General features: G+C 38.1%; 1 protein-coding gene across 1 annotated transcript in view; it reads right to left on the minus strand.

Moving 5' to 3' along the window:
• Nucleotides 1-27,917, minus strand: part of Styx (serine/threonine/tyrosine interacting protein) — a 34,623-nt gene that overhangs the window by 5,561 nt on the left and 1,145 nt on the right. Inside the window, exons 2-10 of the mRNA XM_048430056.3 lie at nt 21,202-21,234; nt 19,906-19,959; nt 16,477-16,574; nt 10,032-10,092; nt 9,079-9,115; nt 6,263-6,302; nt 6,141-6,191; nt 2,878-2,950; nt 449-542 (exon numbers count right to left, since the gene is read on the minus strand). Of these exons, the coding sequence (XP_048286013.1) occupies nt 449-542; nt 2,878-2,950; nt 6,141-6,191; nt 6,263-6,302; nt 9,079-9,115; nt 10,032-10,092; nt 16,477-16,574; nt 19,906-19,959; nt 21,202-21,234 (541 nt within the window). The remainder of the gene's footprint in view (nt 1-448; nt 543-2,877; nt 2,951-6,140; nt 6,192-6,262; nt 6,303-9,078; nt 9,116-10,031; nt 10,093-16,476; nt 16,575-19,905; nt 19,960-21,201; nt 21,235-27,917) is intronic.

Here is a 27,917-nt window from a genome sequence, read left to right on the forward strand (position 1 = left end):
GGTCCTGAGTTCAATTCCCAGCAACCACATGGTGGCTTACAACCATCTGTAATGGGGTCTGGTGCCCTCTTCTGGCCTGCAGGCATACACACAGACAGAATATTGTATACATAATAAATAAATAAATATTTTTAAAAAAATAAAGCTTAAAAACAAAAACTCAAAATAGTAGTAGTGGGAAATTGAGGTAGCTCACAGTAGCTACAATATTGAATTTCAAATATAGTTTTATATACAACTTAACAGAAAATTAAACCAAGTGATCTTCAAATGGTTACTGTAATTGGCTATGAATTATAGTTATGAACAGAGGTACACTCATTGTTTATTACTAGAAAGCTAATCCTTCTGAAATCTTATTAAAAGTTTCTAAACAACTTAGATTGCCCAGTAGTACTACTTCCCCCCACCATTAACCTTCAATTTCCGAAAAAGAAAACACCCTTACCTGTGGTACCAGAATGAACAGATAAGGACCTTTCTATCTGGAGTGGTGACATCATCTGTATTGTTAATTTTGCTAGGTAGATGGCTTCATACTCCTAATAAGAAGATTTTAATTAGTTCAGACATACATTTATATTCTTAAATACACCAAACAATGATTAGGTAGATATTTGTATTCTTAAGTTACAGTCAAAAGACTGGTACCATATTCTCACAAAAGGAACGAAGGTTCACAATCCCTATCTGGTAACTGTCTGTTACTGATAATTAGAAATTATGTAGTGCCAATAGCTCACTGACAGACAGATGATATATCTTCTACCACTGGGGCATTAGCTATAATGGTCTAATTCTATGTTAAACTTAGTACAAATGGTAGAGGGGCCTTAAAATTTAAATCTGTAATCTTTTTTGTTTTTCGAAGACTGGGTTTCATCTCACCCCCGCCCCCGAACCTATATCCATCAGGTAACAGAGATCCATCTTTATCTCCATACCCTCAGAACCTATAACCATCAGGTAACAAGTCCTACCAAGCTATCAACACTTTCAAGTAAACCTTGATCTATTTTCCCTCCACTACCACTTTTGTTTAAGCCAATCTTTTTTATTATTCTTGTTTGTATGTATGTGCATGTGGGGACATGCTTGCTACAGCACACACGTGGAGGATAGAGTACAAATGTGTGGAGCTGGTTCTCTTTACATGAATTCCTGGGATCAGAATTAGGTCTTTGGCTTTACTGCCAGGTAGCAAGTGCCTTTACTCACTAAACCATCTCACTACAGCTCCCAGTATTATTCTCTCTTGACTTCTCTGAATACCTCTTTTAACTGGTCACCTTCCTTCTGGCAGTTGCCTTCAGTGTTCTCTACAGTCTTCACTGAAGATATTAGCCAGAATGACCTTCCCATAAGAAAGCATTCCTCCACTAGAGTGTCAACTATGGCAGGTTTCTACCAGCATCACAACAAACCCAAGAGTAGCAAGTTGTGGGGGCTGGAGAGATGCTTAGTGATTAGGAGTTCTGCCTGTTCCTTCTGAGGACTGGGGGTTCAGTTCTTAGCACCAATATGGTGGTTCACAACCATCTCTAACTCAGTACCAAGGCATCCGAGGACACCAGGCACATACCTGCTACAAAGACACTCATGCAGACAAAACATCCATACACATAAAAAAAAAAAAAAAAGTAACACACTGCACTAAAATGGTATCATGACTCCAAGGCCATTATGTAATAAGATACCTTCAGCTCTACTGTAGTCATATGAGACCACTGTATATGCAGCCCATTATGCATGGAAACATTCTGTGACGAATGACTGCATTACAGAAATATGCTTGATGTTATTATTTTAAACATATTTATTCAAATATATTTAATTTCTATATACCTGTATCTCCTTCCTAAATGAGATTACAGCATATGACATTATACTTGGTTTCTTCAAGATATATTATTAAAAGGACTTAACTTTACATCTTATTCTTCCACAATGCTAAATTTTCATTTTATTTATCATATTATACCCTACTTTTTCAAGTACAAAAATATACTGTAAAATGAATGTTTTTGTGCAAGGCGCAAAAAAAAAAACAAAAAAAAAACAGAAAAATGAGCTCATATACTTACTATGTAGTGACTAGCTTTCATTTTGCAGTTTTCAGGACTGTAAAACTTGGGGGATGGGGAATCACCACATTTTCTACCTTGTATATATTTTTTATTTGCATTCATTCATTTATTTAAATTGACTTACTGGAGAAAGAAACACATTTGATGTGTGTGTGTGAAGGTCAGGACAATTTGGTTCTTTGCTATTAGGCACCTCAACCTAGTAAGTTATCTCCCCAGTCCTTCTCTGTGTAGTCCTGGCTATTCTGGAATTTGCCCTGTAGACCAGGCTGGGTTCAAATTCACAGAGATCTGCCTGCCTCTATCTCATGAGAGCTGGGACTAAAGGTGTGGACCACCACCACCTGGCCTCTACCTTGTATTTAACTATGTACTTTTAACCCATTTTCTTGGTAACTCCAACTGCAGTCCAAGCTTGGCTGAATTCACAACAATCTTGCGTCAAGTGTCTTAAGTGCTGGGATTACAGACATGTGTCACCAAGACCAGTTTAAGAAAAAAGGGCTGGGTGAAGAGGTATATGTTTTTAATCCTAATACTCAGAAGGCAAAGGCAGGTGGATCTCTGTAAGTTTGAGGCCAGTCTACTTTACATAGAGGGTTTCAGGTCAGCCAGGGCTACATAATAGAAACTATTTCAGAAAACCCAAACCCAAACCAAAAGAACATTTCAATAAAGATGCAAACTGCAATCATCAATTTAGTCAAATTATAGTAATATCAAGTATTTACAAAATAAAATTCTATACCTAAGATGCATAGACATTTCAATCCTTAAAGAGAGTTATTACCTGAAGTTGGTGGACAAATCCAGCATTAGGATTAATACAAAATCTCCTTTCTTGGACATAAGCAAATGCATCTCTGAAAACAGAAGTAAAATTAATATAAGGAAAGTCATGAAAAAAATTTTTTATTCATTAAGAATTTATTTGAAATTTCCCCTAAGGCTGAGGATAGATCTTAGCTATGCAAGGCCCTGGGGTTCAGTCCCTAATACAGCAGATAAAAACTACAACATTAAAAACCACCTAAAAATTCTGCCTAAGTAGGAAATCATATTCATACAGTTTAATAATATAGAGAAGTAGTAAGTTGTAGTGGACAGAAGCTGGGTCAACTAAATTCACAGTTCCCAGGCTTACCACCTATCACAGGGAACTTGCACCACTTTTTCTTGCTGGTAAAATAGATAATATAATACTGATTTGGGGGGACTACAATGAAGGTGAGAGAAGTGTAAAGCACTTTGTGCATGTGGCATACCTGACACATGTTCAAATATTAAATGAGTAATTAATTGCCTTGTGTTATAAAGCTTCATGTGACATCTAATAGTAAGCACAATGGAATCAAGAGATGATGAATATTACTGACAAGATTCCAAATAAAAAGAATTACCAAATGTAGTCTATTGATGTATGCTAAATATTTTTTCAAGTACTTATATGATGTGGGAAGTCCTTCTGTATGTGTTGCTTTTTATTGGTTAATGAATAAAGAAGCAGCTTTAACCTGTGATAGGGCAGAATAGACGTACGAGGGAAAACTAAACTGAATGCTGGGAGAAAGAAGGCAGAGTCAGGGAGAAGCCTCCCCGGAGCCCACTGAAAACTTTGCCGGTAGGCCACAGCCTCATGGTGATGCAAAGATTAATGAGGATAGGTTAGTTTAGGATATAAGAACTAGCTAGAAATATGCTTAAGCTATTGCAAATAATACAGTTTCTGTGTGATTATTTTGGGTCTGAGCAACCAAGAACAAACGAACAGCCTCCATCTACACTTGTATTCAAATATTTAAAAACTGTATCAATCAATTATTTTTGACAATTTCACACATGTATACAAGCCCCCCCCAACCCTCTTATCACCTGCCCATCCCTATCAACCCCCCACCCTTCCCCTCTAGGGCTTTGGACCCTGCCTCTTCAGTCTGCAAATCCCTTTCAGGGATTAATCACTTTTGGTGTTGCAACCCTATTTGTGTAACAGTTTCCTCCAAGGTTGAAACATTCCTTCCTGCAGGGAAACTAAAGCAAACAACTCAATAGCTTCAGGAAGTTCTTGAAATTGACCAGATTGACAAGCCCCTAGCTCCAAAGAGTAAAGAACACTCAAGAGACACTTTCAGACAAGCTAAACTGCCTTGAAGAAGCTGATAACTACTAAATTGCCTGAAAGGTTTACAGACAAGAACTAAGTCACATGAAAAGTATATTCTCCAACCTATACAGTGTGTTAAAGATTTCCAGCTTTTGTGAGCTGTCACCCAGGCTGGGGTGTATTGTCATGCGTAAGCAAGCCCACAAAAGCCTGTAAGCTAAAGGGGGTGGTTATTTATTTATTGAGTAACACAACAAGGTAGAGAGCTATGGCAGTCCTCTGTGTGCCTCTGTGTGTGCTAGCAGCTGCAATCAGATCTCTGACCACCACCCGAGAGAGCAATATTGCTTCCTGTCTGTGCTTATAGTACCTCAGATCACGCCCTAATGGGTTAGTATTCAAAAGGCTATTGGCTGAAATGAATCCCCACACCTCCCACTTAATCTCTGAACACTCTAATTTTTTCAAGGTAAACACTTTGGGTGCCAGCTAAGAGTTATCAAAGGGGTGCCGCGGACTGCCACAAGCTCCCAAGATCCAAGTATGAATTTTTTAACTGTAGCAACTTTTAATATACGCTACTGGTGCTGGAATTACTGTGGTTGCTGGTAGCAGATTTGCCTTCCAATGAATCCTTGTTAAAGGATTTAACATGGATTCATTCTAATTACAGGGCCTCAAAAGAGTTCTGAGTACAGAACCACAGTCCTATTTCATTATTCCTAGGTGCCATATCCACACCAAGCCACATGTGAAGCATTCTCATTTTGCTTCCTCTGTGTCTGGCTGACAACTTCATCTTTGCCTTTCCTATTCCTAGAATTCTCCTAGTCTGGTAGCCTCGCCTAAACAGCCTGTCTACTGGCCAATCAGTGTTTTATTAAATCAGTATGAGTGACAAATCTTTACAGTGTACAAGAGCATTAATCCACAGCAGGGGTGGGCTTGGCGATGCAGCTGTCTGATTCATTTTTCTTCTTTAAGTAACTCCTCACCCATTTTTCTGTCAGTAACCCCAATAAAATTCAGTGGTTCACCAAGCTGGGCTGTGGTAATATCCATACTTTGACTTGTCATGGGCTCCACACCTGAGGTAAGTAGATGTGTGTACTGCATCTGCACAAGAAAAGTTTTGTCACACAACAGACCCATTCAGTGTGTGACCCTGAGTTGGAACTATGTATCAGAGCCTGGTAGGGTCATCAATGGGTATATAACTGAAAGCAATGCTTTCCACACTCCTAAAATCTATCAGAGGCAACTACTTAAAAACAATGTGTATGAGAGCTTTGTCTGCATCATCTATGTGTGTGTGGAGCCTGCAGGAGGCAGAAAAAAGTATTCAATCCCCTGAAATTATTAACAGACAGCTAGAGGGCACCGGGGTACTGACTGAACCAGGTCTTCAGCCATTTCTCTAGTCCAAATAAGGAAAAACTTTTCAGTTTGGAAGTAATACAGACTTATTAACAAGGACAGGACAAGATCTCCAGCTTTCTTTCACAAGAAAGGTAATACTCCATACCAGCTTTGTTTATAAACAAGTGCTACAGACAACTTCTAATTAATTTTTAATTCATTGCTTAGTAAAAGTGTGTGACTTAAGTTTCTTTTCTTAGACACAGTCTTGATCTATAGCCTTGGTTATGCAGTCCAGGCTTTGGCTTGAATTTACAGTAATCCTTTTACTTTAGTCTGCTGAGTATTTTGATTACTGGCATATTCTATCACATCTAGTATTGCATCAATTGAAATAAACACCAAAATCTGTACCAAGAGTTTTTAAACTGAGACAAACAAATTCTCAACAAGTTTTCCAGCTTTGTCTAATCAATTATGACTATATATTTTTTTTCAAAAAGGAATATTTAGCTGTAAATTCCCAACTATTTCTATTAAGTTCATTTAGGTGAAGTGAAGTACTACTAGGTTTGAGTATACTCACTTACCTGTACTTCATCCCGAATGTCTCCATGATGTATGCAATAACGAAGGCAGCACTGAAGACAGAGAAACAATTAGAAAACAACTCATAACTAAACACAAGATCCAAGGTTGTCTACCTTCATACCTTCTGGAGATTCCTGCATTCCCATGGACAAGAACTTTTCCTGAAAAAGTTTAAAAACTAGTTAGTTATGAGATAAAAGCAGAGCTCAGACATATACCAAAGCTACGTCAAGTTAATTATGAGATAAAAGCAGAGCACAGACATATACCAAAGCTACGTCAAGTTAATTATGAGATAAAAGCAGAGTTCAGACATATACCAAAGCTACGTCAAGTTAATTATGAGATAAAAGCAGAGTCCAGACATATACCAAAGCTACGTCAAGTTAATTATGAGATAAAAGCAGAGCTCAGACATATACCAAAGCTACATCAAGTTAATTAAGAGATAAAAGCAGAGTCCAGACATATACCAAAGCTACGTCAAGTTAATTATGAGATAAAAGCAGAGTCCAGACATATACCAAAGCTACGTCAAGTTAATTATGAGATAAAAGCAGAGTTCAGACATATACCAAAGCTACGTCAAGTTAATTATGAGATAAAAGCAGAGTCCAGACATATACCAAAGCTACGTCAAGTTAATTATGAGATAAAAGCAGAGCTCAGACATATACCAAAGCTACATCAAGTTAATTAAGAGATAAAAGCAGAGTCCAGACATATACCAAAGCTACGTCAAGTTAATTAAGAGATAAAAGCAGAGTCCAGACATATACCAAAGCTACGTCAAGTTAATTATGAGATAAAAGCAGAGCTCAGACATATACCAAAGCTACGTCAAGTTAATTATGAGATAAAAGCAGAGCTCAGACATACACCAAAGCTACGTCAAGTTAATTATGAGATAAAAGCAGAGCTCAGACATATACCAAAGCTACGTCAAGTTAATTATGAGATAAAAGCAGAGTTCAGACATATACCAAAGCTACGTCAAGTTAATTATGAGATAAAAGCAGAGCTCAGACATATACCAAAGCTACGTCAAGTTAATTATGAGATAAAAGCAGAGTTCAGACATATACCAAAGCTACGTCAAGTTAATTATGAGATAAAAGCAGAGCTCAGACATATACCAAAGCTACGTCAAGTTAATTATGAGATAAAAGCAGAGCTCAGACATATACCAAAGCTACGTCAAGTTAATTATGAGATAAAAGCAGAGCTCAGACATATACCAAAGCTACGTCAAGTTAATTATGAGATAAAAGCAGAGCTCAGACATATACCAAAGCTACGTCAAGTTAATTATGAGATAAAAGCAGAGCTCAGACATATACCAAAGCTACGTCAAGTTAATTATGAGATAAAAGCAGAGCTCAGACATACACCAAAGCTACGTCAAGTTAATTATGAGATAAAAGCAGAGCTCAGACATATACCAAAGCTACGTCAAGTTAATTATGAGATAAAAGCAGAGCTCAGACATATACCAAAGCTACGTCAAGTTAATTATGAGATAAAAGCAGAGCTCAGACATATACCAAAGCTACATCAAGTTAATTATGAGATAAAAGCAGAGCTCAGACATATACCAAAGCTACGTCAAGTTAATTATGAGATAAAAGCAGAGCTCAGACATATACCAAAGCTACATCAAGTTAATTATGAGATAAAAGCAGAGCTCAGACATATACCAAAGCTACGTCAAGTTAATTATGAGATAAAAGCAGAGCTCAGACATATACCAAAGCTACGTCAAGTTAATTATGAGATAAAAGCAGAGCTCAGACATATACCAAAGCTACGTCAAGTTAATTATGAGATAAAAGCAGAGCTCAGACATATACCAAAGCTACGTCAAGTTAATTATGAGATAAAAGCAGAGCTCAGACATATACCAAAGCTACGTCAAGTTAATTATGAGATAAAAGCAGAGCTCAGACATATACCAAAGCTACGTCAAGTTAATTATGAGATAAAAGCAGAGTTCAGACATATACCAAAGCTACGTCAAGTTAATTATGAGATAAAAGCAGAGTTCAGACATATACCAAAGCTACGTCAAGTTAATTATGAGATAAAAGCAGAGCTCAGACATATACCAAAGCTACGTCAAGTTAATTATGAGATAAAAGCAGAGCTCAGACATATACCAAAGCTACGTCAAGTTAATTATGAGATAAAAGCAGAGCTCAGACATATACCAAAGCTACGTCAAGTTAATTATGAGATAAAAGCAGAGCTCAGACATATACCAAAGCTACGTCAAGTTAATTATGAGATAAAAGCAGAGCTCAGACATATACCAAAGCTACGTCAAGTTAATTATGAGATAAAAGCAGAGTTCAGACATATACCAAAGCTACGTCAAGTTAATTATGAGATAAAAGCAGAGTTCAGACATATACCAAAGCTACGTCAAGCTGCAGTGAGTCTTCCTTAAATATTTTATATCATGTACATGCCACTTAGCTATTAGTTTTCAAGTCTTTATTTTAATTATGCACACAATACAACAGATTGAGAGAAATTGAAAGTAGCTGGGTGGAAAATTTTTAAAAGGTTTAACAAGATGAAGTAGCTGGAAAATACAAAAAACTGTCTACCATATAAAAATAGAATTCTCCTATCCTACATTTCAAAAAACTATCAACCAAAAGATAACTGCAACAAAATAATTTCCTAAAAATAAACAAACATTATAGTTTAGAGAGATGACTCTGTAGTTAGGAGCATTGTGGCTCTTGTAGAAGATCAGGTTCGATTATTAGCACCCACATGGCAGCTTCCAACTGCCTGTACTCCAGTTCCAGTGGATCATGTGATCTCTTCTAGCCTCTGCAGGCACCAGACATGCATGTAGTGCAAATACATACGTGTAGACAAAATACTCCTAACCTAAATAAATCTTTTAATAACAGAAAATATATTTACCTCCATTTTGTAAGCTTCCGTCAATAAACTCTTTAGTCTGTGGGCAAGAGACAACAGGTTACAGTAAAACATAGAATAAGATAAACATATAGCCGGGCGGTGGTGGCGCATGCCTTAAATCCCAGCACTCGGGAGGCAGAGGCAGGCAGATCTCTGTGAGTTCGAGGCCAGCCTGGTCTACAAGAGCTAGTTCTAGGACAGGCTCCAAAAGCTACAGAGAAACCCTGTCTCGAAAAACCACACACACACAAAAAAGATAAACATATATAATAAAACAAAAAGAGGCTGAGTTGAAAAGATTCAAGTTTAAAGTCACCCTGAGTTACAAAGAAAGACCTAATCTTTAAAAAAGATTTTTAAAATATTTAAAAATCAAAACTTTTAAGCTAGTAAGATGACTCAACAGATAAAGCCACCTACCACCAAGCCTGACCCGAGTTCCATCTTAGGACACATGGTGGGGAAACAGACTCCCTATGCCCTATGATCTTCATACGCACACATGGCATACACAATTGTGTTCATGCATAAGCACACATACATAAAATGTAATACAATTAAAATAACAACAACAAAACACTTCAGTGAGGGGGCTGGGAGATGGTTAAGCAGTTAACACTTGCCACTCACTGCCCCTGCAGAAGACCAGGGGCTGATTTCCAGCACCAAAACTGGCTCATAGTCATCCATAACTTCAGTTCTATGAGATTCAATACTCTGACTTCTGAGGTCTTTTGCATGCAAGTGGTACACACACATCTATTCAGGCAACACACAATAATAAATATAAAAATAAAAAGTCCTCAGTGATACTTTTAAAGGTTTAAGTAATTTACTGTCTTTAAAATAAACCTACATTTTTTTCAGTCATAATGAAGTAGAAGTAGTTTTAGAATCTAAATTAAGAGGTCTAAATCGTAAATCTTAAGTGATATTAAAATATTTATACCTACCATAGGAAAAAAACGTATTATGTTTTCAACTGGATTATCTGCAATATCCAAAACTAAATATCTGAAAAAAAAATATTTATGATAAGTATACTCTCAGATAAATCTCCATACAAAAACTTGATGCTTTAAATCCCAAATAAATAACATCCTATCTCTGTATTAAAAAATATAAATTATAATCCTCAATTACATTTCTATTAATCTTCAATGCAAGCAACTCATGTATGTAATGTTTAATTAAAAGTTTGACTTTAAAAACAAAGTTTTTTTTTATGTGCATTGGTGTTTTGCCATAGACATTAGGTCCCTGGAACTGGAGTTACAGACAGTTGTGAGTTGCCATGTGGGTGCTAGGAATTGAACCTGGGTCCTCTGGAAGATACAGACAGTTGTGAGTTGCCATGTGGGTGCTAGGAATTGAACCTGGGTCCTCTGGAAGAGCAGTCAATAATCTTAACTGCTGAGTCATCTCTCCAGCCCCCAATATGACTTTTTAAACTATACTTAATCTGTGAGCTCCACTTCTATATATGGTTTTGTGTGTTTATTTGTTTGCTTGTTGAGCAGGGTTTCTCTGTAGCTTTGGAGCCTGTCCTGGAACTAGCTTTTGTAGTTTAGGTTGGCCTCTGCCTCCCGAGTGCTGGGATTAAAGGTGTGCACCACCACTGTCTGGCCAATATTTTTAGTGTGTGAAGATTTATAATTATTTTTCATATTCTTGTTAGTTCTTTGAGAATTTCATATATGCATACAATATATTTAGAGCATATTCATTCTCTGACCCCCACATTACTCCCAAATAGAGACTCCACATCTTCTTCCCAAACTTTACGCCTTTTGCCTGGTTTGATAATTACTTTTTTAAAAAGACTTTATTATGTGTATGAGTGTTTTGCCTGTATGTGTATGTATGTTCGCACATGTATGCCCTTCAAATTCAAGTTACAAAGGTTGTAAGCCACCATGTGGGTTCTGGGAACCAAACCCAGGTCCTCTGCAAGAGCAGTCAGTGGTCTTGACCACTGAGCCATCTCTCCAGTTCCTGATAATGCTTTGATTAAAAAAGTACAAAATAATTTTCTAAGTATCATATACCAAAGAACCGTGCCATAAATTTATGTTGCCTGAGGATATCTAAAGCCGTGCAACACAGCCTCTATAATTTCAGTATAAAATGTTTATCTAGTTAAAGCAAAAACCATAAGCAGGGCTGAAGAGATGGCTCAGTGGTTAAGAGCACTGCCTGCTCTTCCAAAGGTCCTGAGTTCAATTCCCGGCAACCACATGGTGGCTCACAACCATCTGTAATGAGGTCTGGTGCCCTCTTCTGGCCTGCAGACATACACACAGACAGAATATTGTACACATAATAAATAAATAAATATATTTAAAAAAAAACCATAAGCAGTAAAGAGAGCTTCCAAGAGGATCTAGAAAATTAGTACAAAAAGTACATTCACTCCTCAGAGCAGAAGATGGTTCTCTAGAGTTCTGAAAGTGTTCCTTGCCTCTGAAGGTTTGAGGACATTTCAAAGGAAGCTTAATGTTTGACTGAGGGAGAGGGAGCTAAACAACAAAATGGTATGGTGGCTCAGTCTGCAGTTCCAACATTTGGTGGGGGGGGGAGGGGCGAGGCAGCAAGACTGTCAAGATCCAGGCCAGCCTGAGCTACTAAGATCCTAGTTTCAAAAAACAAAACAAGGGGATAGAGAGACGACTTAGCAGTGAAGAACATGTGCTGCTCTTTTAGAGGAGCTGAGTTCAATTCCCAGCACTTACATCAGGTAGCCTACAACTGCCTCTAACTTCAACTCCCGGGAGACTGGATGCCATTGGCCTCCAAGGACACCTGCACTCACATGCACATAATCACACATCTACATATTATTGAAAATAATACATTTTCTTTTTCGAGACAGGGTTTCTCTGTAGCTTTGAAGCCTGTCCTGGAACTAGCTCTTGTAGACCAGGCTGACGAACTCACAGAGATCCGCCTGCCTCTGCCTCCCAAGTGCTGGGATTAAAGGCATGCGCCACCACCACCCAGCAAAAATAATATATTTTTTAAAAAACAAGTTTTGTGAAACACTGAATCAACCAGTCATCTTCGGTAAAGCAAAAACAGCTAAGGGAATTTTCATCCTGGAATTTTATGCTAGAAATCAAAATAAGGTGCCACCATTATGCTATGCTTAGTATAGTTTTCAAAAATTTCTAACTTTAACTATTCAGCATCACTTTATGTTTAACGACAAACTGTAGTTAAATTATGTAATCATTATTATAAATCATTTTGGCTTTTAAAAATATGGGGTTTCAATGACCCTTTTAAAGGTAACAACTTCAAAAAACTCATGTCTTAACCAAGAGATGTTAAAGGTCAAGATCAAGGGGAAGTCCATGTACACACAAGGGTCTGACAACAGTGGTGACCTACACTACTTGACGGGTCCATGGTGCCATTTCAAACATCAGCAACCAGTACGATTATCAACATCCTAGAAAGTCTAGGCAGGGCGGGGAATGTCCACTTTCTGAAGTATTTCCCCAGGACTGCAGAATGACATATGACTTAATAACAGCCTTCTTGTCGCTGCTCTGTACATCCCAGGCTCCTCCTAATCATTGCACAATTGCTCCCTGAAAACAGGAGGAAGGCAGCACCATCAACACCCTAGCTGCAGACAAAGTGAATACCAGGACAGAAGCCTTTACAGGGAACATACCCAGCTCACAGCCAGCTCTTATCTACCACCCCTAACCCAGGTCACTTTAGTTCCCTGCTCTTTTTGGATCTTGCCATCAATACCCCCAACTCTAAAACTGCAATAAGTCAGACATTTCCTGCATGCCTAAAAATGTAAGAAGCAAACATTCCTCACAGTTAAAAACAACTCTAAAATAAAAAAAAGAAAAAAGAAAAAACAAAGCAACAATATTTACAAATTTGGCTAGGTGCCCATGGCTTTAAACTCTGAGACAGAGGAAGGCAAATCTGAGTTCAAGGATAGTGGTATACAAAAAAACCTAAACCTCATCTTGAGGAGAGTTTTTTTAAATTTTTAATCTTCTCTAATAGTACAGCACAATCCAGCAATACCCATGGGAGGCTGAAGCAGGAAGATCAATTTTGTGTCTGGGCAGCATACTAACTTGCAGAAAGAAAAAAAGGAAAAAAACAAACAAAAATAAATAAAAACAAAATTAAAAAATAAAGACACCCCCCCAAAAAAAGACAATTCTAACAGTGGAAAATTGTATAGGATGAAAAACAGATTCCTTACTATCCTGGACCATGACTTTCCCCTCTCAAAAGCAGCCATTCAAGCTTCAAGCATGTTGATTCAGGAGTTTTCAATGTACATATAAGAATAAATAAACTTGGGGCTGGAGAGATGGCTCAGAGGTTAAGAGAGCTGACTGCTATTCCAGAGGTCCTGAGTTCAATTCCCAGCAACCACATGATGGCTCCACCCATCTATAATGCGATCTGGTGCCCAGAACACTATATACATAATAAATAAATTTAAAAAAAAAAGAATAAATAAATTTGGGGCTGGAGAGATGGCTCAGCAATTAAGAGTACTGGCTGCTCTTGCAGAGGACCTGGGTTTGATTCCCAGCACCAACAAGACAGCTCATACTGTAACACTAGTTCCAGGGGATCTAAGGCCCTCTTCTAATTTTCACAGGCATACACATGGTACACAGATATACATCAGGCAAAATACCTATATAAATAAAGTATAAATATTTTAACTATTTAAATACTACATGCACCCTTCTTTGTTCTTGAAATCACTAAGATCAACACACATGTCTATTTCCCTCCTGTTTAATTATGTAATATTCTATTAGCTGCACATACATTTGAGTGCCCTATGTATATAAGTTATATTCATATTTACAACCAGTAAAACAAGCATTAAGATATTTTTAATATTTGGCTTACATATTCCAAGTTAAAGAAGATATCTTTAACAAATACTTTTATATAGACACAGGGTATTTCTACAAAAATATTAAAGAAAACATTGGCAATACTTTTCTCCCAATAATCAAGGGGCTCATTTACCTTATATCTTTAGCATGTGTAATATAGTCTTTATTACTGTTATACTATTTGTCTTATAAGTCAGTCTCAGTATGGAGTCCAGGCTGGTACTGAATTATAATCCTCCTGCCTCAGTCTCCTGGTGGTAGGATTATAGGCATGAATCACTAAGCCCAACTTTATTTTTAAATGAATCTAAAATAACCAATATTAAGACCATTAGTTATTCTGCACTTACCAGTAAGATAAATGAGAAGCTGAGTGATGGTAGCACATACCTTTAATCACAATACTCTGGAGGCTGAGAAAGGTGGATCTCTGTTCAAGGTTAGTCTAGTTTACAACACAAATTCTAGGACAGCCAGGGCTGTTATATAGAGAAACCCTGTCCCAAAAAATTAAAATAAATAAATAAATAAAAATGAGAAAGCTAAAACTGTATGAAAAGGTATTTAACTCCGGCAGACTGGAAACAAACTTTCCTGTTTTATAGCTGTCTCGGAGAAGCACTAAGAGAGCAGTCACTCATTCCTGATGGTGAGATGTAAACTAACACATGACACTGGAGGGTAGTCTGCAACCTATTAAAATGCAATGTGCTCATATTCTCAGATACAATTCTACAAATTTACCCTATCAGTATATTTACATATAAATTAAATGATAATTATTACATGTTATATAGACATATGAATATACAAAAAAATCTGCAAACATAGAAATGCACAACAAGGCATTGGGTACAGTGTTCATAAAATCCCAAGCCTTTGGAAGCTGAGGAAAAAGGATCATTCAATTTAAGATCAGCCTTGGCTACATAAGACCCTGTTCTCAAAAAAATTTTAAAAAATAAAGAGTGGGTTTGGGGGAGACTGGAGAGATAGCTCTGTGGGTAGTGCACTAGCCATGCAACTGTGAGGGCCTGAGTTAAAATTCCAAGATCCACCATATAAAAAGCTGGGTGTGGGGGCTAGAGAAACAGTACACTTAATTACTATTAAGTATTAAAAATTAGGTATTAATTATTATTAAGTGAACTGGCTTCTCTTCCAGGACTGAAGTTGGATTTCCAGCATCTACATAGCAGCTCACACCTGTAATTTCAGTTCCAGGGGATCTGATGTCCTCTTCAAGCCTTCATGGGCACCAAGCACACAACTGATACACAGACATAAATGTAGGCAAAACACCCATACATATAAAAGGTTTTTCTTTAAAAATAGACACATGCGCACACACACCCACATATGCAAAAAATGAGAATCAAAACAAATAAACAAAACCCAACAAGACAAAACAAGGTGAAACAAAGTAAAACAAAAAGCACACGTGTTGGCCAACTTTTCCTGGGCCATTCCTGGGCATGGGGCCTGCCCTGAAGTGCAAATAAGAAATTTTTTTTAAAAAGCTAGGTATGAGAGCTAGAGTGATGGCTCAGTGGTTAAGACAATAGACTATTCTCAAAGATGACTTCAATTTGCTTCCTACATCCAAATCTGGCAGGTAACCATCACCTGTTAAATCCAGTTCCGGGGGTATCTACACTCAGTGTACACATTCACAGAAAAACACATAATTAAAAACAGTGTCTTGAGCCAGATCAGTGGTGGCACACACCTTTAATCCCAGCACTTGGGAAGAAGACGCAGACGTTTCCCTCTGAGTTCGAGACCAGCCTGGTCTAGAGAGTGAGTTCGGGACAGTTAAGGCTGTTACAAAGAGAAACCCTGTCTCAAAAAATCAAAAACCAAACCAAACCAAAAATATCCAGTATCTTGAAAAGTAAAGCTAGGCTTGGAAGCTCACATCTGTAAGCCCAATTCTCCTATGGCCGGGAATGCCCCAAAGCCTGAGGGCCAACCTGGCACACGCTTCTGTGAACAAAAGACCAAGTCTAAACTTGGTTGTTCCTTGACTGCTGCCATGTGTAAATAGGAGTGGGAAGTGGGGCGAGGAGCAGACTCAAAAAACTAGTAAAACGGCCCTATCTATAGGAATTAGCCTGTATGTTTCTGAATGGACACACAATGAAGAAATAACAGTAGATGCCTTTGGGGAAGGGGGCTGACTATCTAGGAGATAAGAGTACAGAAACATACGTTTTATTATACATCTTTTTAAACCTCTAGAATTAGGAACATGATTTAAATATTTTAAATTCTATTAAAATATATTCCATATAGATGATATTTACAAAATAGGTGGGTACAAAGGAAAGTTATATTGTGTAACAAACTTGAAACAAGGACATTACAGGACAGGCAGAATGCTTGCCTAGCATCCTTGAGGCTCTGCATTCAATCCTTAACACTTCAAAGATCAGTAACAATAATAAAACATTACATGTTTTGACCTTAACATTTTTCTATAAATCATAGCAATAATTCTTACCTAAATAATTGTTGAAAGTTTGGTTTAATAAAGTTTGCTTCAATATTTTGCCGTATGCAAATTATATGAGTTATCCCATGTCTCTGTAATATAGGGAGCTATAAAAAAGGGAAGAAATAATAGTTTAAAACACAAAGAAAGTATCACCTCACCCTAACACAGAAGTTTGACAACAGACAAGACTCCTATCTACTCCTTAACTACAGAAGATGAAAACAAATTTTATGGTAATTGACCTGACAAGATCCATAAACAATTCAATGATTCAAGATTAACACATTAAACTATTCTCTAGAATTTAGCATGGGCATTATTTATGTTTAACTCTAGAGCTTGAGGAGAACTTAAAGATAACTTGTCAAGAAGCCAGTACTATTAACAATCATGGCAAAAACCATTGAGTTTAGAATCGTGAGAACCTAAGCTAGAAATCCCAGCTCTGCCCATGACCTGTGGCTCTGTGGCTCAGTTCTGTTATGTGAGAATGGAGAAAAACACTACCTTTACCTGAGTAGTTACAATTATACACAGAAAGAAAAAAAAGTGTACTATAAAGTCTTAGTTTAAACAGGCCATGAGATGGAAATCCCATGTCAGAATATAACCTTTATATGACAAAGAAAAGAACCTGCTCACTCTGTGTCCATGTGACTAAAGCAAGGAGACACTGTTCAAAGCCCAAACCAGGCTCCCAGGAGCATATTGTGTGATGCCGGCACTAATGTAGGCAGCAAGTCATTCATGCCTTGCTACTTTATCACAGGTGTCCAAACTGACTAAGACGATAGGGTTTTTAAAGTCTTTTTTTGTTTGTTTGCTTTTTGTTTTTTGGTTTTTTTTTTTTTTTGAGACAGGGTTTCTTTGTGTTAACAGTCCTGGCTGTCCTGGAACTTGCTTTGCAGATCAGGATGGCCTCAAACTCAAGAGATTTGTTTGCCTCTGCCTCCCGAGAACTGGGATTAAAGGCATGCACCACCACTGTCCAGCGGTTTTCAAAGTCTTAAATGTTAAATTTGAAAGCAAACTTTGATAGTATAGATCAGAGTTCAGTTATTTTTGTATTTTCTAAGTATATGCTGGGATATAAGCAGGAGTGTTTAATGGATTACTTAGAAATGTTTGATAGGATTAATAATAATCCAACCTTCTATATTTACATGTATACAACCTCCAAAATTACCTCAACATTCATTTCTTAATTCACTGAAGAAGGTCAGAACATTAACTCTAACAGGGCAGGATCCCAGAGGCAGGAGCTGATGCAGAGGCCATGGAGGGCTGCTGCTTACTGACTTGCTTCCCATGGCTTGCTCAGCCCACCTTATAGAACCCAGGACCAACAACCCAGGGATAGCATGACCTCCTTCAGTGATGAACGGCAACGCTGATGTGTAAACCCTTTCCTCTCCAACTTGCCTTTTGGTTTTGGTATTTCGTCTCAACAAAAGAAACCCTAACTATGACACAGCAGTGGAGAGAGGTCAGCCTGATGTACACGGCAAGTTCAAGGTCAGCTAGAGTTACATAATGAGACACTGTCTCAAACAAAAAACGAAAAGCAAAGCAAGAAATCTCCTTTAAAAGCTTTGAAAGTACATTAGAGAAAGCAAAGCAAACCTTATCAGAATGAAATTCTAATGTAAGAGCAAAAAAAAATTTATACCTTCCAACAGATGTATTTATATTAAAAAACTATGATCTTATCTTTTATATACAAATAGACAAAAATTATAAAAAGAAATAGATCACTGGTTACCAAGCACTTGAATTTATCTCTTTTATTTAAATGGTGTTTGAATGTAGTAAGAGAAATGCCTTAAGTAAATCAATCTTGAAAAAGGAATTTATCCCTCTAGGTTTCTTTATCCTTGTTATTACTTTTTATTGTTGAAAGGTACTTTTTTGGAGGTGGTATGAGAAGAAATTTGAGCTATATTAAGGTAATTCTGAGATATATAGACATACACAAACACATGAGTTGGGAAAAGGATTAATGGGAGTCTGTGGGGGAAAGGAGAAGATAACAGGTGTTTGAATATGATCAAAATAGTTTATACACATGTAACACAAATGTCAGTGAAACCGATTATTAGGCATAATTATACATTTTAATAAGGGTACATCCAGCACTTGATCAACATTATATTACTGGGGCAACAGCTTTGCTGACACTATCTTCTAGAAAGTCAAATTTCTATTTGCTGATTCACTTTTATACAACCTACCCTTTCCAAGCTTCCTTGTTAGCCACCTCAATTGTCAAGAATCTCCCAATTTCAAGATGATTCTGAAAACTATTTCATGGAAGTATCAGACTGAACTATACTGACTTTGGAATCAGCAAATCCTTGGGGAAATACTTGCTACACAATGTTCCACACTGTGTAACACTCAAAAAGAATTAGTATCATTCCCATAATCCATATAACGAATCCCTTAGAAGGTGGCAGGAACAACACTATATACTAAAATAAAGACACCCCTCTTGATTTTAACTGAGCAACTGAAAAAGTCAATTTCTAATTTGTAGGGTCTACAGGACAATGCTTTCCTAACTAAATGATCCTCAGACTCCAGTCTTCTAAAAGAAGACTTAACTACAAAACATGCACTCTTATTTTGATAAAATTTAAAAAATGCTCTGTTTCCTACTTGATACTTTGCATGCATGTATCTGATATTTTTAGAAGATGTCTGGCAAGAACAGACATAACATTTATTTATTTACTTAACTTTCACTGATTCTTTGTGTCTTTCACATCATGTATTCTGATCCCACTCATCTCCCTGTCCCTTCACATCCGCCCTCTCCCCTGGCAATCTCCCCAAGATGTGACATTTTTAAGATAGGAAATAAATTACTAAAGATTGTAGACTGGAAAATATAGTGGTGGTGCATGCCTGTCATCCCAGCACTCAGGAGGCAGAGGCAGGAAGACCTCTGTGAGTTCAAGGCCAGCCTGGTCTACAAAGCAAGTTTCAGGACAGTGAAACCGTCTCAAAAAAAAAAAAAAAAATCAAAAACAAACCCAACAACAAAACAGATTTCATGAGAAAAATAAATTATAAAAACTCACTTGTAATTTATGGTGAAACACTCCTTTTTTACTTTTTTTTTTTTTTTTTTTGAGATAGGGTTTCTTTGTGTAGTCTTGACTGTACTGAACTTGCTCTGCAGACCCGGCTGACCTCAAACTCAAAGATCTGTCTGTTTCTGCCTCCCAAGTGCTGGGATGAAAAGTATGTGCCACCACCATCTGGCTCACTTCAAAACTATTAATGGTTTAGTAAAATTGGAAGTGGGTACAAGTAGTATGAACACAGTTGTATATAAATGTTCCCTAGTCTAAAACTCTTACCGTTAAAAACTTACCTGATAAAAAGTTGGTTTACTAAAGCCTCTTGGAGAACCTAAGCTAAAGTTCATACCTTGCTTTTCATAGCAGAAGAGTATGGGCCTAAGAACAATCCAGGCAAAACTTCCTAGAAGAAAAAATACTTATGTCAAACATAAATCTATAGTAAATGCATAACATATAACTGGATTTGTCTGTGCATGCAGGGGCTTTGCAATATTCTGATTAAAACTTTATTCAGGGAGCATTTGCCAGGCACATTTAGCAAACTGGTATGAGAAACACAGGTGTGCCTTTATGAATCCAAGTGAGATGCTCCAAATTTAAATTTCACTCTAAAAAGCCAGAGATTTGAGATCCTACAGTGCTTTTTATAAAAAGGTTGGATAGAATAAGCACATAATATTATTGAAGTTCACATTAATAAGACCTCTCTAGCTTCTACCCTCTGCTATAATCTTGAAAAAAAAAAAGACAAAAGAAAAATCCTCCTTTTAGAATTACATGCACACTAACTTTTATTTGATCAAAACAAAAGCAATACAAGAGCAAGTACAGTGGAACATACCTATAATCCCAGCACATAGGAGGCTGAGGCAGGAGGATCTTGAGTTTGAGCTGGGCAGGCTACAGATTAAGTTCCAGGCCAGCAGGAACTCACACTCAGACCCTGTCCTCCCCTCAAAAACAAGTAGCACAAGATGAAACAGGACCCAAATGTTATCCCAGTAAACAAAAGTAAAACCAACCATAATTAATCACCATGGACAGCACTGAGCCCACTGACTTCTAAGGCTCACCCTGAAATCCAGGCAGTCCTCCTGCTCAGCATCTTGAGTGCAGAGATGATAGGAATGGCCCCAACAGCGTAACAAGTATAAATCACATTTTATTTATGTTTACATTCCTCATACCATCAAGTTAGTTCTCATATATACTCACATATGGCTAAAAGTTTAAAAGGGAGCCTTTATCTCTCTCCATGTTTGAGGCAGAGTTGGGGTTTTATAAAACATGAGGGTTGAGAGAGGGAAATTCAGTAGGAAAGCTGACACTTGAGCAGCAAGAGATCTTAAGCACAGAGCCATCTCTCCAGACCCAAACATTTCATTTTGAAATGGGAGAAGCAGTGACTCCTTAAGCACATCCATATATTGTTCTGACCCTGAATCTAATCAAAGAGAGATTCATTTCACATATTAAAATCTTACTGACACAAATGGCACATAATGCATATATACATTATATAATATTCATAACTAGGTAAATATGACAAACCTACAGATCATGAGGCAGCAGATCTCCTTTGTAAAGTAAGAGTTATTTAATAATAAGGGGGCTGTTTTGAATAAAGTAAAAGGTGTCATACCTGCATCTCTCGTCTCATAGGATAAGTCCACTCCTTGAAAGGGAAAATAAATAAATAAATAAATAAATAAATAAATAAATAAATAAAGCATGAAAAATATCAACAGGCTAATAAGATAACTCAAGTCTGATAATCTAAGTTTGATCCTTGGAACCCAGGCAATAAGAGACCGGAATCCTGAAAATTATCCTCTGACCTCCAAATGCTCTCTGAGCATGCAAGAACACAACTCAAGCACATACATGTATACAAACACACACACAATATAAACAACAACAAAACGCTATGTTTTTTTAAGTGCCACATAAATGTGACCAAAAAATTAGATTCATGACCAGCAAGATGGCTAGCCTGGTAAAGGGTGCTTGCCACACTCAAATCTGACTGGTGTGGGACAATGGTCTGTATTCTGTTAATTATATTTTAAATAAATGCTGACTGGCCAATAGCTAGGCAGGAAGTATAGGTGGGATAACCAGAGAGGAAGCACAGGCGGGTCAATGAGAACAGGAGAATTCTGGGAAGAGGAAAGCTTGGTCCGCAGTCCTGTTCCAGCCACAGAAGAAGCAAGATGTGACTGCCTCGCTGAATAAGGTACTGAGCCACGTGGCTAACACAGATAAGAATAATGGGCTAATAGAAGTTGTAAGAGTTAATAAGAAGCCTGAGCTAATGGGCCATCAGTTTATAACTACTGTAGACATCTGTGTGATGTCTTTGGGACTTAACGATTGTGGGAACCGGGCAGGACAGAAACCCCAACAACACCTGACAACCTGAATTCCACAGCAGCACCCACGAACAGATGAAATCAGAGAACCAATTCGACATTAAGCATAAGTAATTTTTTAATACAGAGTTTAAAAACATTATACCTTTGCATGTGTGGTACTGGGAAAGCAAACCCATGGCCTTATGCATGCTTGGCATGTTGTCTACCACAGAGTTGCACCCCCTAAAAACAAACTACATTAAACTTGAAAACATTTTACAACACTGGATAAGAGTTCAGTGGTAGAACTTGGCTGACATGCATGAGGACACAAGTTTGAACCCTAGAACTGCAAATAAATAAAAATAGCCTGGTATGGTGACATATGTCTACAATCCCAGAATTTAGAGAGCAGAAGTAAAAGGACTGCCAGAAAGGTCTAAGGCTGTCTGATCTACACAATGAATAAACCAGGGCTGCTTTGTGTACACACACACACCCCTACAGCAGATATCTTTGGTGACAGAAATCAGGGTACAATCTGCCTGGTAGTACGTCTGAACAGATATAGGACACTTTTTTAGTTTTATTTTCTTTTGCTTACATTGTCTTAGTGCTTTGCCTGCATTCTGTGTACCACTGTGTGCCTGGTTCCCTCAGAGGCCAGAAGAGGGTGTTAGATTCTCTGAAAGTATTACAGATGTTTGTGAACTGTCATGTTGGTGCTGGCAATCAAATCCAAGAGTATTAGAAAAGCAGCAACCACTGAGCCATCTCTCCAGTCTCAATGATACCTTTCTATACTGATATATTCTTCAATCTTGATACAGCAGTAGCCAGTCGTAATGAGTACAGTGTACCAACCAAAACTCCTTGAGTTATACATTTAATACCTATATACTGTACTCTAAACAGAGCCCCTAAACTGAGCATGGCGGCACATGCCTTTAATCCCAGCACATGAGAGGCAGAGGCAGGCGAATCTCTTGAGGCCCGCCTGGTCTACAGGATGAGTCCAGAGCAGCCAGTCGAGCTACACACAGAAACCTCTCAAGAAAACCAACTAAACAACAACAGAGCACTTAGCTAAAATGACACACTATATAACAAAAAGAATTAGACTAAGCCATGATAGGAAAAATTCAAAAGTATGTCTGTATTAGGGTTTTCATTGCTGTTATCAAACACCAGACCAAAAGCAACTTGGGGGAGGAAACAGTTTATTTGGCTTACATATCCTGAGTCATAGTCCACTGAGGGAAGCCGAGGCAGTAACTCAAACTAGATGGGAAACTGGAGGCAGAAGCTGATGCAGAGGCTATGGAGGACTGTTAATTACTGGCTTGTTTCTCATAATTGCTCAGCATGCTTACTCAGATGACTATAGCTTGTGTCATGCAGATAAAAAAAATTAGCAACACAGTACCTTAACCACCAGTGTAAAAGCTCAGAAAACCAACAGGAATAAACAGAAGGCAATGCCACATAAAAGCATCCTTGGAAAGGTGCCTCAGCCATTAGGACCAGAGCTCTGATCCCAGTGCTCATGTCATAGGCCAGGAAACCCACCAATTCATGTAACTCCAGCTCTGAGGTAGGCAGACACAGGAGGATTGCTTGGGTCTCCTGGTTTTCAGCTTTGCCAAGAGAAAATGAGCACCATACTCACGACAGTGACCCTGCTCAGAATAGGCAAAGCGATAAAGGACTGTGGGTGAATACACATGCGTACCCACTTATGCACACTGGTGTAGGAGGCCCTTCTGTATTTGTGTTGCTTTCAATGGTTATTAAAGAAAACTGCCTTGGCCTAGCTGATATGGCAGAACTCAGGTAGGTGGGGAAGACAGAACAGAATTCTGGGAAGAAGAAAAGCAGAGACAGGAAGACGCCATGATTCTCCTGTCTGAGACAGACGCTGGTTAGAATCTTTCCTGGTAAGCCATGACCTTGTGGTGATATACAGATTATTAGAAATGGGTTAAACTAATATGGGAGAGTTAGCCAATAAGAGGCAAGAAATAATGGGCCAGGAAGTAATTATTACAATTTCTGTGTGATTATTTCGGGCAGCCAGGACAAACAAGGGGCCCTGCTCCTCCTACAACAGCACACAGATAAGATTTTACAAACTTTAAAGATTTCTTCCAAGCTGGGCATGGCAGATCCCAGCACTCAGAAGACAGAGGCAGGTGAATCTTCATGAGCTCAAAGCAAGCCTGGTCTATACAATGTTCAGGTCAACCAGCACTGCATAGTGAGATTTTGTCTCAAACAAAACAAAACAAAACAAAAATCCCCAACTCCCTTATGTATTATTTTTATAGATTAGTAAATTTCTCATTATATACCCTGATCACACTCACTTCCCAGTCCTCCAAGGTCCACCCCCTACCTTATGATCAACCCCTACAAAAGAAGAAAACAAAACACAAGTCCAATTTGTGTTGTCTATATACTCACTGGAACATGCTCAAACTCCCAGTAGCCCCTTGCCGGGAGGTGGTGGTACACCACCTTTAACCCCAGAACTCAGGAGGCAGAGGCAGGTGGCTGGATCTCTGTGAGTTCGAGACCAGCCGGATCTACGAGAGCAAGTTCCAGGACAGGCTCCAAAGTTACATAGAGAAACCCTGTCTCAACCAAAAAAAGAAAAAAGAAAACTGAGTCTTTTCCTAGTCACTCTCATGCCAGAAGCTGTCCACTGTGGAGAGCTACACTTCAGCATCCTTGTCACAATGCATAAGAGTGCTCTTCAAAGCCAGGGAGGCACAGCCCATCAATTGGGAAGCAGAAGCAGGTGGTACTGAGTTCAAGGCCAGCTTGATTTACAGAGTTAGTTTCAGGACAGTCATGGCTACACAGAAAAACGCTGTCTTGAGAAACCAAAAAGAGAAAAATAAATAAGAAACAAAACAGAAGCACATATAGAAGTGTCCAGATCTTCTGAGGGGTACTTGTGTGAAGAGGGAAGACTATCCTCTAGAACACTGGTCCTCAGCCTTAATGCTGCAACCCTTTAAAACAGTTCCTTGTGTTGCAGTGACATCTAACATAAAATTATTTCGTTGTTATTTTATAAATGTAATTTTGCTGCTCTTATGAATTGCAAATATCTGCTATGTGACCCCCCTCCAAAGGGTTGAGAACTACTGCTCTAGGGTATGATAAAAATTGAGAATATGCAATAAACTGATAGTAAATAGACTAATAAGAGAAAAAGGATAAATTTACTACGTGCACAGGGTAATCATCTAACACAAGTGACATTTAGGAGCCTATGGTGGTACATGCCTGCAGGCATAGCACTTGGGCGTCTGAGGTAGGATAGGAAGAATTTTGAGACCTGTATGTGTGTGTATCCTTAAGAAAAAGACACAAACAGATATGCATGGACTCTTAGAAGATCAGGTGATGGCTTGTGATAAGTCTTGGTATGGTATCTACTTCTTTTCTTATGTAAGTTATTTTCTGTCATTTATTAAACGTCCTGAGAAGGAATTAAATTCATTTTGTATCTATAGGCAACTAAGGGGCATTCAGAAAGCCTCTTCTACATCTGCTGTTTTTATATCTCAAAGTTATCAGTATGTCAAACAGTACTATTTTGGGGTGGACTTTCCTGAGCTCCTTCAATTTAGCATGTGTGTATGTGTACATGTATAGAGGTGGGAAGTTGATATCTAGTGTCTTCCTCAGTTGCTCTTTATTTTCTAATTATTTATTTTATTTATCTATTTGTTTGTTTTATTTTTGAGACAGGGTCACTGAGTAGCCCTGGCTAACCTGGGACTTAGTATGTAGATCAGGCAGGGCTGGAACTCAGAGATCAGCCTGCCTCAGACTCCTGTGATGGGGAAGCTCAGCCAATCACATTCTGTTTAGGGTGTGTCCCCCTGGGGCCAAAGAAAACAGATAAAACACCCAGGTGCCCTTGCCTCTGCCCTTTTGATCCCTGCCTCCTGGATCCCTGGAATCCTGGTTTTGTAAGTTTCCTTTCTTCCGTTTATTAAAGCTGAATCTTTTATATTAATCTAGTCTGGTTAATTCTAACTACCGATCAACCACATCCATCACTCCTGGGTGTTAGGATTAAAGGTGTGTGCCCATCTGACTATTTTGCATTATTTATTAAGGTAGGGTCTCTTGCTAAACTTGGAACTCTTGACTCCACTTGCTAGCCAGCTTGCTCCTGGATCCCATCTCTCCAGCTCCATGTGCTGAAATCACACATCTCCCTAGATTTTAGTGAGCTCTGGGGACTCAAACTCTAGACCCCATGCAACCATATCCCCTTATAGAAGGTTCAGCCTATCATGAAAAAATACAACAAAAATGTAATAAGTGCAATAATTTTATGATGGTAGGTATATAAAATAAATAAGGGCTACAGTAGTATGGGATATTAAACGGGTCTGGGGCAAAGAGAACTGTGAGAGGAGCTGGACTATACAAAGAAATCTTGTCTCAAAAAAAAAAAAAACAAAAAAAAAACAAAAAACTTTAACTATGGCCTAAACTTCAGCCTAGTTAAACATCCCCATCCCCGCCATTTCTCTGTGTAACCCTGGCTGTCCTGGAACTCATTATGTAGACAAGGGTAGTCTCAAACTGGCAGAAATCTGCCTGCCCTCTGCTTCAAGAGCAAAGCATACTGGGATTAAAAGTGCACACTACCACATTCAACTTCAAATCTCCTTTCTTGAATTTCACTTTTACCAAAGCAGGATTTGGTTTGAAATTTTGGTTTTCTACGTGGAAGAAAATGCTGATTGTTCTTGATGCTTTACATATATCACTGAGAAATAGTAAATTGATGTTGTTAATCAGATAAAAGTTATTATTCCCAGTAAGAAGTTACAGTTTTTCCCAGGGAATAAATATACTATAAACAGAATAAAATATGAAAAAAATTTAAACGAGAATTTCTAAGAGGGAAGAATTAAGATGTATTTAAAAAGCCTAAAGAACCAGGAGTCAAGACTGTAAAGTCATTGTGTACTGTGGTATACCTGGATATAACCCTTATTCTAAGTAAACCTCAATCTGTGTCTGTGGTTCCAAACAATGCCTGAGTGGAGGTCATAAGACTGTGTGTTCTTCCATCATGTTCTATCACAAGGGAAACTGCTTGCAGAACTGAAATTACTATTTTTGAGGACAAAAAGTATACCTCATTCACATCACTGTATGTTAAAGAAAAAAGTGCAAATTTCTTTTTTATGATTCAACTTAAAATATATTCCTATCTCAAGCTTCACTACTACAAATAAGAGAGAGAATTCTCCAAATGCCTGTTATCTACTTGGGAGATCAGAAGTTAAAGGTCAACCTTGGCTACAGCAACTTTCAGGCCAGCCTGGCTACATAAGACCTTGTCTTAAAATTAAAAATCATTTTAAAAAAATAGGTTTGGTGGCACACACCTTTAATACCGGGACTCAGGAGACTGAGAAAGGTGGACCTCTTTAAGTTTAAGACCATGCCAGGCAGTGGTGGCGCACGCCTTTAATCCCAGCACTCAGGAGACAGTTGCAGGCAGATCTCCGTGAGTTTGAGGTCAATCTGGTCTACAAGAGCTAGTTCCAGGACAGGCTTCAAAGCTACAGAGAAATCCTGTCTTAGAAAAAAAAAAAAAGTTTAAGATCAGACCGCTGCACACTGGGTGTTCCAGGGCAGCCAGAGCTACATAGAAACCATGTACACAAAAAAAAAAAAAAAAAAAAAAAAAAAAAAAAAAAAAAAAAAAAAAAAAAAAAAAAAAAACACCACAACAAAACAAACACCAAAAAAGTAAGCATCAAATGAAGATATTCAAGAGAATTGAGTATGTGGCATAAACTCAATCCAAAATAAAGCAATTACTTTTTTGAGACAGGGTCTCATGTAACTCAAACTGGCCTCAAACTGGCTATACAAACCAAGCCTGTCCTGAACTCCTGATCTTTCTGCTTCCACCTCCCAAGTTGTGGAAATAAGTTCCCCTCCAAATACCTTTTAAGCA

The sequence above is a fragment of the Myodes glareolus genome, chromosome 12, assembly GCF_982192425.1.
Source record: "Myodes glareolus chromosome 12, mMyoGla1.1, whole genome shotgun sequence".
NCBI lineage: Eukaryota > Metazoa > Chordata > Mammalia > Rodentia > Cricetidae > Myodes > Myodes glareolus.